Source organism: Varroa jacobsoni, unplaced genomic scaffold, assembly GCF_002532875.2.
Source record: "Varroa jacobsoni isolate VJ856 unplaced genomic scaffold, vjacob_1.0 scaffold_705, whole genome shotgun sequence".
NCBI classification, from domain to species: domain Eukaryota; kingdom Metazoa; phylum Arthropoda; class Arachnida; order Mesostigmata; family Varroidae; genus Varroa; species Varroa jacobsoni.
Window position 1 is genome coordinate 24,717 of NW_019213607.1, and position 13,949 is coordinate 38,665.

General features: G+C 41.1%; 1 protein-coding gene across 2 annotated transcripts; it reads right to left on the reverse strand.

Annotated features, from left to right (window-relative positions):
• Positions 1-1,379: 1,379 nt before the first annotated feature.
• On the reverse strand, positions 1,380-4,718 carry LOC111262828 (uncharacterized). 2 transcript variants are annotated; one of them, XM_022837398.2, is made up of 4 exons: positions 4,087-4,718; positions 2,965-3,105; positions 2,516-2,841; positions 1,380-1,631 (listed from the first exon to the last, which is right to left on the reverse strand). In XM_022837398.2, the coding sequence occupies exons 1-4, from the start codon at positions 4,298-4,300 to the stop codon at positions 1,545-1,547; spliced, it is 768 nt and encodes a 255-aa protein (XP_022693133.1). In that variant the 5' UTR covers positions 4,301-4,718; the 3' UTR covers positions 1,380-1,544. The 2 variants fall into 2 exon arrangements, with proteins under 2 accessions (XP_022693133.1, XP_022693132.1); XM_022837397.2 differs by having other exon boundaries at positions 2,516-3,105.
• Between the last annotated feature and the right edge of the window lie 9,231 nt (positions 4,719-13,949).

Consider the following 13,949-nt stretch of genomic DNA (forward strand, 5'->3'; position numbering starts at 1 on the left):
CCGAGTCCCTTTACCGCATTGTCAGATACTGACAAAGAGAACGACAAGACATCACCTCGACGTTCACCAAGCTGTCAATGGCGTCTTACGATTTTTAATCTAAATCTACATGCCTACTAATAAGAGCTATTGACCTGTACTTCGGTGCTAAGCAGCTCAAGCACGGTATGCCTACCACAGTCAGATATCCTGAAAGCATATAATTATGAATCGTTTGAAAAAATACTCCAGCTGTTTTGGGTCAATATAGAGATTCAAAAGACCTCGTAAGCACCTTTGACGCCTGAAAATAGCTTGACCGATAAGTAATTCTCGTTTATCCTTTTCAGCGTACGTTTGACGACTAATTAGGCCGCCGATAACACACGCGCTAGTGCGTTCTTGGTAGGTCCCAATATGGATAAACATTGTTTACACCGCCTGGGCCAAAGAGCCTGTTTCAAGGTAAAACGCGTAATGGGTATCAGGGAACGCTGTTGAAGTCGATGTGGGAGGCACGCGCTAAGTTTTTTTTGGACTGTTCCAAAGTTCTTTTTTTTTTTCTATTATCGTTTAGCCCGGATCGCAAAATTTTACTTCGGAGCGTAGGTTCCAAAGGCGGGTGTGTCGGGTGGCAAACGTATCGTGCGCTTTTACCAGCCTAATTGTAACCTCTGCTAGTTGACGGTATTATTCAGAAGCTGCCTGCTAAATTCAGAGACCATCTTTTCGACCCAATGAACGTACTTTCTAATATGGGACTCGTTTCTTTTTTATTGTCGGCTTATGCTCGATGCGGGCCGGCGTACATTCTGTATGAACGTTCAGCAATTGACCCTGATGCAGCCTACTTAACCTTTCAATTGTCCACGCCAGAGCAATGATTTACACCCGTATGTTCAATCCATTACGGTTCGTTAACATGTAGGGGCTAATATTTACAATTTAGTTGAATGAGGAATTTAAAGCTAAGTGTAAGAAGGCACCGGATTTAATGTCTTGTAGCATTACTACTGTGGATTGCCAAATAGCTCTTCATTACCTTTTGCTTTGGTTATCCATTCAGCCTATGTACGGTTACCGAAACAGCGCTTGTAGTTTTCTGGGGTTCTTCATTTCGTACAGGTCAAAAACGATCATCTCTAGGGGGATTTTTTCTTTTGACAACAATGCTTGGGGGCTTCGTCATTGTTTAGGAAGACAGTCGCTATGCTTCCGTTTGATATTATCTCTATGTATGAATGGACTATGCCCTCCTGTTGTGCAATTCAGTCTGACAATATTTGATAACTTGGAACATAATTTAGATAACTGTCATACATATTCTGTAGGAAGCATTAACAACAAATGTATGAACCCTTTTTCTCAGGATTAAATAAAGGCTTAAAAAAGTACCATCGTTTTTCAGGTTTAATGCAATAAAGTTTATTCTATCAATTATATATTTGTGTGGGCCACATTTTCAACACAAATAATCCCCGAAATCCATCCCGAATTCAAAAAAAGTATGCACACAAATGTCCGTAGGTATATACTTCTGCGAGAGCCTCCTTCGAGCACCAACGTTATAAACTTCTCCGTTTATGTTCGGTTCTTAACAAGGCAGGAGAGCTGTCCCCACGCCAAACCGTCGTTTTCGGCAGTACGCGATTCTTTGTTGAACGAAAACAGATAAAACAAATTGAATGGCACAATTAAGTTACCGGTGCAAATGCTACAACATCGTACTCTCATTATGGATAAAAGTCAAACAATTATTAGCAGATCACTCGTCCAACAAAAACTGTTACTTAATAAATTATAGCATAGTTAGAACAGCTGTCTAACGGGATACTAAGGACATTTTCAATCAACAAGTGCATAGATAATTGCAGTTCCGAATTGGACTAGGATTCTCTGATGCGGGATCCGCCTGTAAGACGGCAAACCCTCTATCAGGGACTTAGCATCTAAAATTCAGTTATGGCGGGACTTGTTGAGGAATATGAAGGAAATAACAGAGTGCATTTTGACAGGCCTGTTTTTTGTATGTCTATTCCAATTGACCCTGGGCACGTATTAAAATTCAGCTCTGTACTAAATACTGATGAGCGCATCAAAATTTAAACCTGTTTCGAAAAAGCGTACGACTGACTCTCTTTCCAATTTCCTAAAAAAATAGATTTACCGTTATGTGAATTCATCACTCGAGCGAATACGACAAGAAACTGCCAAGCCAACTATAGCAATGATGGCCATTGCTTTCCCAGATGTGGGTGACCCGACCGTTCGTTACCAGTAGGTGGGCACGAGGCAACTGCTATGTTAACGAAAGGTTCGAACGCTATCACACGCTAGCTTACACCCCGCCAGATCAAGTAGAGAGGTTTCATTCAAACTATTTTTTGAATGCCTATTCGTTCCAGATGGGTCTTATACGGCGATGGGCACCAAAAGTGTTCGTTTCCTATACTTCACTTGAGATAAATGAATTTATCTAATACAGCATAGTATGTCGATGTAATGTTACTTAATAAAATATCATTTGTGCACATACCTCGTCATCAATATTATTTGCACTGTCCCCACCGCATGCAGCAGTACCATGTAATCGAGGCCACGTTTCGCATTTGAGACGCTCTCCTGACGATCGCGTCTCAATCTCTTCTGTTCTGACCATAGCCTCAGCATCGTCTGATGCATGTCCGCTAGTACTGCCACATGTGCTACTGCTTACTTCGTCAAAATGTTCCTCTTCCCATAAATCTGACACGATCTCCGAATTGCTCGATTCACTTAGAGGGTCATTTTCATCCGAATCCTTCTGCATCGCTTCGTGACAGAAACGTACCCCTGCTGTGAAGCCCAGGTTGAAGTATTTTTCTGCAATGGCAAGGCAAGCTTCGAGAACTTGTTCCGATTCTATGATCGAGGACAACGGTTGATCCGTCTCCACAAACGGTGCAAATGCTCTATGTTGATCAGATTGTTGTTGTTGTGAATTACCGTTTGAGTCCGCGGCGCCTGGTGAAGTATTGCTAATTCTTGACGGACCTCTGCCCTCGACTTCTGCCCAGGCGGCGAGTTCGGCCCGAACTGCGTCCGCCTCACGCAGATAGCCGTCAAGGAGACTGGCAGACGAATCCACTGTTGAAATGAACAGTATGTCCGATTGAATGAAATGTACGTTTCTCAAGATTACCTAACACCCATAACGAATCCAAAACGCGGTTTACTGGGTTACAAGAAAAGAGAATGGCCTGAGCATAAAGCATTTCCAAATTCCGAGCTTCGATTACCATGACTTCATAAACCTTGACCATGCTTTAAATCTCGTAGGTACGTAAGAGATTTAACGCCGGCTTCCACCGTGCTTGCCTTGTCGAACTTCGACCGATGCTTGTTTTGATATGGATAGAATTTGATCTAAGCTGTAGTATTTCCTAAGAAAGTTTCCTATAGGTGGAGACCAAAACTGCAGCTTTAAAGTGAAGCCGAATTCAAAGAGTATTCAGTAACGTCAGTTTCTTCCAGGGCCCTTTGGGGAACTACCAGTGGACACATTTGTTCTTTATAAGGGAAGTGTTCATTCTATTTGTTTCTTGTGAGACCGCGTACCTAAATTAAAACTTCGTACAAACTTTACTAAAGAATTGCTGAATTCTTAAGGGTATACATTAGTGATTCATAAGTTATCATCACAAATAGAATCCTTAGCATCGTTAGTAGTCGCTAAAACTTCAATGTGGAATATCTTTAATCTGTACCAAGTGAAAAGTAGATATGACCCGTTTATTGAAATAAGTACGTTTTCTGTAACCTGCGAATAGAAGCAAAGGATTCGTGGAAGTCGTATTTTCTATATCTATCCGCACCTTACCGCAGACTTCATGGCACTGTCTTCTGCATATTTTGGCGCAAATTCTCTGACGGCTATAACACGCACAGATGAAGCCACCCACGAGTCCGCAGTTTGCAATTTGAAGTATTCTGCTGATTATGTGTCACCTGCATACTAAACGAGTTAATATTTGCCTGCAGGTTACGCTTTAGTAGACTTGTCCTTAATATAAATGAGGGACAACTAAACTTACTTTTCTAGTGTATAAATTACGCGCAGCAACGAACCTTTTGTGCTGGCCTGATGTGTTTGGTCTGGCCTACTGCTGCTGCTGCAGCCGCCGCTGCCGCCACCCTGTTTTTGACGATCTCCCTTAACGGTAATGACGTTTGGCTGTGAGTAAAATGCAGCCTTTGAGTGGACAAGGTAGACATGTAGTCTTCGGAGTTCTGCCCTTTGCCATACGTCCAGCCTGACCTGGGATGACCCAGGCAGGCCCATTCGACGTCCGTCAAAATGCAGGGGGTTACCACAATCAAACGGTCGGACTTCAAGCAAAAACGGCTCCACTTTGTTGTTTCCATTCGACAAACCAAAACAGTTGAGAAGGAGTGGAGATTCGTTGTTGAATAGTACCAAAGCTTGGAACCATACAAGATCGCGAAACCGTATCCTTTACTAGCAGTAACTGTACGTGACAATATAAGATAGGTAATTGTATCAACAGTTGCGACTGATAGCCTGTGTACCAAGGGTTTAGGCTACTCGGCAGAGATCCTCGTAAGTATTCAACCTCGGTTTGTTATGAAAATTATAGACAATGAACTTCTCGCAAGGCTTTATCATTTCAGCGCGCTTAGACGAAATAAAGGCTTTTAAATAGTCCTTCATCTTTGCAGTGTCAATCATCTAACGTAGATATCACTGGTGAGTTTAAACTGTTTGTCGTCGCGCCACATAGGCCGCACACTAGGACACAGATAAACCAGTACAACGCTTCGTCACATCCTCATGTCACAAGCTTGTTGCCTCAACATCGTAGCCGTTTGTTGCTTTCTCAGGGCTTTGAAACCAGGCACACAAGATGTCCTAAACAAAGCACGTGATTTAAGGGTCTCCATCAAACCAAAGTTACACTGAATGAATGTAGGCATAAAAAGTCACACTTTCTTCAGATTGCCAACTGATTAAAAGGTCTTTTCAGGCTTCGTTAGGTATACGTTATGACAATAAGTGTCGTAACGTATATCTAAGGAACACAAAGTATATTTTTATGACTTTTCCTAGCAAATATTCAAAATGTAAGTGACTGATTTTAAATAAAACCTGACGAACTTATGATCGCGCGTTAGCTAGGTCATGAATTCGCCGTCAAAGGATTTGGTGCAAGCAGACTGGGTTTCCCATTCGATAATTAACCTTATCAAATCAAGGAAGGTCACTATTTCGGCGCTAGATGTAATGTTATCATGTTTAAGATGTTTAAAAACGGAAGACAGTACGTTGATTGGCTTTGGATCCCATCCGACAAAATTTAACTTCGTTTCTGAACGAAGAGGAAACTCATCGCGTTACTTCAGGATACGACTGCGATAAAACAAATACTCTTTAGTGGTTGATTTGTATTTTTGAGATTCTCAAAAGTGTTTATACTTGATTATGACTTTTTTTTTAAACTTTTTGATGATCCCTCAAGTAGTACCCTTCGGACATATTACTACAGAGTTTAACTTATGATTGGAAGCTATTTTATTTCATCACCAAGCTCATCAAGCATGATTCTTATGGGTGCTAATATGGCTTCGAAGCTGAATGAGGAATGAGGTAATGATCAACAACGTACATCGATAGCAATGATTATGACGCGAAAGCATAAACCTCTACGAATGCGGTATAGTTGAGTAACATACCCCCTATGGACTGCATGTGGCGCACGAAAGCGTCTCGACGGCAGAGAATGCGACACATAACCCACAAGGAAAATTGAGCAATAAGATTACCCAACTCTTACCAAGAAATCATTCAAATAATGAATTATATAGTACTTTGATTAATAGCGTGCTTGTTTCCATTTGTTACAGTAGACGAGCAATATTGTATGCGAACATGTATGAACAATAATAGGAATAACGCTTATTTGAAAGTTGGTCATAGCGAGTGGCGAAATAAACTAAATCAGCTTTTAAGTTTAGTTCAGCAGGGAAACCTCGCCTCCTGAAACTACGTATGAGATCTCGGAACAGAATGGCCGAGCTGAAACATACGTGCATCAAAGTAATGGGGTCAGGTCCATAGCCAGGACTTTAGAAGACAGATTTTAGGATTTTTGTGGGTTCGAATCTTCTAGCGTTTGATTTGCATAATGCACTAGTCCTTAACTTTCTTTGAAAAGGAAGATATCTGAAATTGCCAAAGGTATCTCGCGTACAGAAACGAAAGCGTACAGGTCACGTTTCATTTATTGGCCTTCATACTGATGCTCGCCGACCGCCGAAATGGAAGGGTATTTCATGAAGTGTCATTTCATTTCCTGTTCAATTAGACTACTTTTCTCCTATTTTTAGGATCGGCTTTAGTTTTTTTTTCTTTTTTAATCTGAAAGTACTCCTCAACCTTTGTCGTTAGACAGAAGATGTTTATGATGACACAACATTTATTGGGTTGAGTTGACGACTACATTATGGATAGTTTTTATGGCGTTTTTTTTTGCACCCGTAGTTTGAACAGTACGGTATATCTAGGCTCAATCAAAAGGCTAACGTCTATAGATGCCTAGAGGCTCTTTAAATATAAACGTTTGCGCGCTCGCCAATTGGCATATTAAACCCGATGGAGAATTATATCGCCTGCAGGATTATCATTTGGGGCCATCTCTTTGTAGCATTACATTTCGTTGCGTATATACTGGAAGGATATTTCTGAAATAGGTTCGAAATACATCCTTTAGCCAGGTTAGGTTTACGAATGCGAATACGAAAAGTATTTGTTGGTATTGAAGGGAATTAGCTTAACAACAATTCATGTGATGACCTATGTACATAAAAAAAGGTATCCTTCAAACTGGTTTTTTGACATTTTTTTTACAAATACAACATTCATACTTGGCCCAACATCAGTGTGCCTATTAAACGAGTAGCATACTAATGACTATAAAAACCACTAAAGAATGAGTAATAATCTAGGGTAGTTGCAACATGGATAGTAGTTCTTCAATAAAAACCAACAGAGAACACATTTCGCCAAATGTAATATCACAGGGCAATGGATAAAGTAAACATAGCAAAATAGATTCTTTTTTTTTTTATTTAGCTTTCACTAGTTAGTCGCAATATTCAAAATGGGGTATTTTCATACTTAGTTACTCCCAAAAAACAACGATGTATGTGGCCTTTGTATGGTCATGTATGTGTATGTGATACATCAATTAAATACTATTTCGTCGAAGAGCAACTCTGCATAGAAGGAATGACCTCGTAGATAGTTATATTCTGTAAGCGTAATACCTCATTGTGTCCGCCTACGTGGCCGGCGAAAGGCAAATAGCCGACAGCTTGGGGTTCTGAGGAGATTAGGGGCTAATCAACTGCGTAAACCTGAGGACTAAACGGCGCTAAGGACTGGTATGACGGAACTTTCACCTATTAAACTTAGGTCTATGTTGGCGTTTCCTTGAGCCTGGCTTTAGAACCTTCTGCTCAACTTAGCGGATTAGTGAGTTCATTTGTCGCATTTTGGTCCACCCTCATGTGTGCTTTTCCGCTGTGCCACCCGCGCGAAATTACGTTAAAGACACAAAGGATGTCATACCTTGCTTTACTAACGTGTGCATCAGTCCCCTGCGCTCTGCTCGCCCATCTGTCGGTCGTGTTCCTTTCGCTCAGGTCCTGCTGAATCATCTGCATCCCCCGTCATTTTCCCAGTTTCATCGGTCAGCCGTACGGCCAGTATTCTCATCCAGTGCTTGCATCTCCGGCCAGCTGTTGATCTCAGTGCCATTGTTCACCAATCTCATAGATGTACCGAACAAGACGCTTATCTTATGTCTTGAGTTTCCGTCTAGCAGAAGGCCTGAGTATGTTTAGCATGATCCTTTGCACCGCTGTCATTGTGGACACGTACAAGCAAAGGTGTCTTAGCTATTTTATGAGAATTATCATGCCCGTCAGGAACTAGACCATGTAGTATTTCAGTACTCTTCTGAAGCTGTCATGCTAGTCAGTGATTATTGTAATAATGTCCCGGATCGCGGCTTCCAGATCTTCCCATTAAACCGCTTATCACTCTGCTTGTCGGGTAATACTCAGTTAGTCTTAAATAGGAGAGGTGGGTTTACATGGGCCAAAATTTGCCGAACGCCATCGATGAAAACAACCCATGCCACAGGAGGGAAAAACATTATATGGAAATATCCGTCAAACACTCCGAAATGGGCTCATGAGAATTATTCTTGAGAAAATTTCAGTTGAAGACATGTCATTGACATATAGCCGTTCAAGGCTGAGTTTATGGGCCAGAAGCGGGGCTCGACGGGCCACTAATTATCTTTGGAAGGAGCTGCAGTCACGGATGCTTTATAATAATTTATGGTAAGTTAGACAGGTCAAATTCATTATTCGTCTATCAGAGGTTTTGCTGCGCAGTGTGAAGCAGGGTTTTGAATAGGGTGGGCACTGGCACATCGGTGAGTTGCGAGTGGGGAAAAACAATAATCCACATGACAATTGGCTCTTGTGTCACTGAGGCTAGTATAATTAATGTAGCTCTGCATAATTCTAGTATAACTAATCATCTTCTAACTAAACTTCTACTTTATGAACGGGAACGTAGTGCAGTGGTCCGCCGATGCAGTCTTTATCCCTGCTGGCCCATACAATCTTTTGGGCGGCCATATAGTATACTTGCTCTTGATTTGCCTTTGATGATGCAGCCTCGGGAAAGGAGAGACTGTGTGAAAAACGAGCTGGTTACTTTTATTTGTTACCGCCAAGAGAAATTTGATGAGACACGAATATAACCCAGTCGGCCAGTATAACCCACTTTTTGAAATATGGCTGAAAAAAATTAGCCACGCGGCCAGTACTCAATTCCTGAATCGTGTATATCTAAAAACAAAACTCGAAGACTCTGTGTGTGGAAATTTTGAATCATTGAAAGGCGGAATGGTCCGTGCAGCCCCATCTTCCTCTGTCAGTAAGGTTTTCCAATTTCGTTGATATCAACTTCGAGTTCGAAGGAATTGTTCATGTTAGGTCTAAGGCCGCAAATGTACTCCCAAGTGGATGGCAACAAGTATCAGGACACGCTAGACCTTTCGCTGTAGTATTCAACGGAGCACAATAATGGATTCATGACGAGCCTTCGTTAACATTAGGTATCTAGCTTCGGCTCCTCAGCATAGGTTAGCGATCAGCAATGATTTGATACAGCAGCAGCATAACGGATAGAAGTGCGAGTATGGTCGCTTCTCGCGCTATCGATACATCGTTGACCACAATCTGCCGCTGTTTAGCCCTGTGTTAAAAAAAAACTAAAAATGTCTCAGTGTGTGCTGTACCAGATAAAAGCTGATCATTATTAGTAAAAACGGTTAAGTGGTTGAAATCGTTCTGCGTATAGCGAGGTGTATAGTCTCATAGGTTAGCATATTAAGAGTGCGTAGAAAAAAAGCTTACTTCTTGGAATCAACTAATAGCTGATAACTTCTTCGTCGGTGCTTGCAGTAATCTTTAAAGTTTTTTTTTTTTTTTTTTATGCGGTAAATAAGCGCTTGTCAGGTAGAAGTAATTATGATATTAATGGTTGACAATTGCAATAAAAAATTCTCTGAAAAAAAATCTGGAGAATCTCTAATTGCCCTCTTCGTACCACTATCACCGCATCAAGAAATAAAAACAATTTAACTGAGACGTAATACTAAACATAGACGTGGCTCGATCTTCACAACGTCAATTACAACCGAAACATTTTCCAGCTGTTTAAATCTACCATTCAATATGCTGCGCAATGTGAAGCAGGGTTTTGAATAGGGCGGGCAGGTGCTACCTAAGCCATTGTCGATTTGGAGAGCCCCATGTCGCTTTTATATCAATGGCAATTAGCAACACGAAGGATTCTCCAGCGAGGACGTTATCAACCATTGATTAACGAATTTGTGCATGTTCCACTGCGAACCAGCCAATTACGTGAAGAACTTTGAGGTTCATTCATGATGACTCGTCCTGTTCCTCAGCAAAACGACAGAAACAAGTCGTAGATATCACTGTTACGAGATACATAGCACAAAATAAACGTATTGATTTTTTTAGCTCCATACTGCAATTGGATCGTTTGTTGCACGGGCAATCTTCACGTGCATGAGTGCGCTCTATCGTCTGTATGCTCACCTCGAATGAACAGTGTGGCATCAGGACACCTGTAAACGTAGCTGTTGCTTTAGGGTGGTTTTCAGCATTGTGCAGATAATCTTCACATTAACCGTGTTACCAACTCAAAGAAGAACTAACAAAAATATGACCTTAAAAGCCTTATCGACCACATAGAGATAAATTCTATTTAGCCCACCGTTATCTATATTATTACGAACACTACACGTTGTTTCACATTTGACCAATAGGAGTTACGCTGTAACTGTCTTTTTAGCATCTTTTAGTGCAACTTTAGATAGAAAGTCACGTTTTGAATTGACAGCCCATGCCAAGATATTTCTGATGTTTGTAGCATCGCCTAAAGGTTCCCGTAGGATCCACTAGATCCATTCATTCTTCATCGATTCACAACTATAATGATCTGTCACGTGAGCAGAGACGAGGAAAAATCCGGCTCGTTAATGACGGTCTGGGTAGTAAAACAGAGGAAATAAAAAAAAAAAACGCAAATTCCGAGTTTCATACTGGTGCTCCACGTATAAGCAGTCGTAGGTGAAGTCCTCTGCAAACAAAAGCTGTTTGTAAGCCGTAGTTATTATAGTTGATAGCCGCGGTTATTTGCATAGAAAATTTTCTACGTAGCTCACCATGGAGACTTTCCTCAAAGCGGGAAGCTTTATTGTTCCCATTTGGGGTGCGACAGGGAAGTTTTGTTCCAACATGTGATTGCCGCAACGTGTAAAAGTACTAACCCAATCAAATTATTTCAAATCGATTCACATTTGAGAGAAACTGAAGTAGGGGAACGTGGCGGATTCAACAGATTCAGTAAATAAAGAAGCCACAATTTACAAAAGAGCCTTCCATTTAGACACAGGCTGCAAACACTTGTGACGTATGTTTAGTTTTTTATTGCAATAATAAATTTTGTTAAAAGCTGAAAGAATAAGTCCATTGTGCCGTGCAGATCAATCAGAAAAACGATGGTGCCGGACGAGTTCGGCTTTTTGATACGATGATAAGTTTTAGATAGGTCGTGGCACTTGCTCAAGCTTGTTAGCATTTTCGAAATTAATCTAAAAATATTGCTGGGTCATTTTTAATTTTAAGCATAGTCCACGCTAAATATTATGCAAGCACAGCACTATCTACAAAAAAAATTGACGCAGTCAAGAATAATTTATAAAATCTGCACTTTGATATATAGGTGTAATGTCACTGGGTCCTCTGTGAATAATTCTATCTTTTTTTCTATCTAATTTAACGTTATGTGCTATCAGTTTTAAACGTTTTACATCTAGCTTTCACAATAGTTTCCGATGTCCAATATCACATATACTATTTAGTTTACTGTGACAAGTAGTAGTGGGATCTTCTGGCGAAATCATATGACTATTTGACCCTGAAATTCAATTACACGGCAAATTTCCGTCTATAACGCTCAAGCCAGCACAACTGTCGCATTGTGTTTAGAGTGGGGCATAAGGGAGTATATGTGATCGTAGACAAACGCAGCACTAGTGATACACTTGGCAATTTTTGAAAGGAATCACAGCTTTGAGTGTTTGTTTATTTCGCGACGAGCCTATACGGGGGAACTGCAGGAGATCAGCGCTCAGTCAAACGACATCTGAGGTTCTATTAAGAGGTTTGCTCCTGCTATCATACTACTTACCATATCTGTTTACTAACAGGAACCACCCTCCACTGGCTACACTGATTGAAACAAGAAAAACACGATTTTTGCCTTGGCGAACAGGCCTCCGCCCAGCATTTAAGCTCAAGCTAGCATACCAATCGTGTGCAAGCTTCATATACTTGTAAGACGAGAGCTAAAAGGATCATAGAAATATGTACATACGACCGTACGTATACTTCAGTAGCATGCAAATGACGTTGGCTGGCTACAGCTTCAATGCTACCGTCCGGCGAATTTCTCTTCTGTCCCTATACGCGGCCTTTTTCTGTTATGATATGTCCGACGTCACCTGTCGCAGGTGCTATCGGCAGGACCATCCGCTCGCTGCGTGATTTCGACTAAGCGAGTGACGAACATCTTGCTAAATGGCAGACGGTCGCTTTGCTTACGATTAAATTTTGCTAGAGTTTTAAATAAGACATCAGCTTCTGGGCAACAAATTCAGCCAGGCGGATCCCCTTTGAGACAAGCGGAAATTCAAATGTCGCGAGAAGGCGTTGAAAACGTTTAGCGGTGTTTGCTGTTTCCTGTTGCCCCTTATCCGGCAGTCAATGATTTCGACAAAGTAAAGATACTGACGCCAGTGCGATCATTACTGGCACCTTTCCCGTAATAAACATTCGTAAAATAGCCTCGACAAGAACATCTTTAGTCCTACCAATAGTTGGCGGTTTGATAATATTAAAAAATCAAAATGATTAATTCACGTCTTCATTTCAGTACCTGGTTTTCATATAGTTGTTAGCGTCATTCTTCTGTATGATAAAAGGTACCACAAAATAGGACAGGGTAAAATAGTGGCAGCGTACTTATAGCTTGAAGTCACTGTTGACAGCCACACAATATCGGTAGGATGAGCTCTTGGAGCGGACCTTTACACGACCAGCACTAGCTACAAGTAAGACTCTATTTACTCTAATAATTAAGTACAACTGATTCTTTACTGCTATACATCGTTTCGGTGATTCTAAGCTACCTGACTAAGTACTCTAACCGGGCCATTATGATACCTTACGTCTAGTTTGAATGCGAAAGGGTGCGCTATGTTGCTGATTAAAGCGTCGATTCGTGTGGCCTGCTGTTGTCGTTGTCCTGGTGAACATCGATAAGAGACACCACCACCATCATCATCAAATACAGGATTTTCGCCCAAACGCCTTCGGGAAGAGTTACAAGTGGTTCCGTTGCCGTCAACTAAGCAAATAGCGTACAACACCTGCGTATATTGCCGTAGGTGTTCTTATGATCTGCCCCGTTGATCGATGGACAGATTGGCGAAAATAATTTGACCATTTTGACAGAAAATCATTAGACAGTCACGACTAGGTAGACCCAACTATTGAGTCGACAGTTAAAAACGTTGCGCGGGTGACTGTCAATAGTCATCTATCCACTCAAAGGCAAACATATGCAATAGATAAGAAATTACGCAAAAACCGGTTGTTTTTCTTAGACATATAACCAAGATGTAAGACTCTACTGAATGTTTCGAATAACCGTTTGCTTACCAGTATTAGAGATTCGCACTGACGCAACCAATTCTTCTGTTAGCGAACCTGTCAACAATTCCCACATACGCCACGTAAGTTCAGCTGACAATCAGTCTCACAGCTTTAATCAGACCCCCCTACAAATCGATAAGTGCTACCCTTGAGTTTGTGTAAGTGGGGTCTTCTTGGAGGCTGCAACACCGATCTGGCACAATGGGCAATAAACAACAGGTGATGACTCACGTATGTTTTACACTAACGACCTGCGGTCAAGCTTCAAACCAAACGTTCGAGGTCTTGTATTTTTGAATTCTTCATTCATTCATTAATGAACTCTTATTGCAAAATGAGACATTTCTCGCCATGTGTTCATACAACAACTTAATTGACTAGTGCAAAAAAGAACAAAGAAAATCTCCTTGAAAATTATAAATTTTCAAGGAGATTTACCAGGAGATAGACTATTTCTATATAGAACGGTATCAAATAGCTGTCGTTAGGCCAATGCTACGGTCATTATTTCGAAACTCAACCTGCCATTCAGGCTTCCTGTTGATTCGATGAAACGATATTTAGATCGAGCTGATGAACGTTAA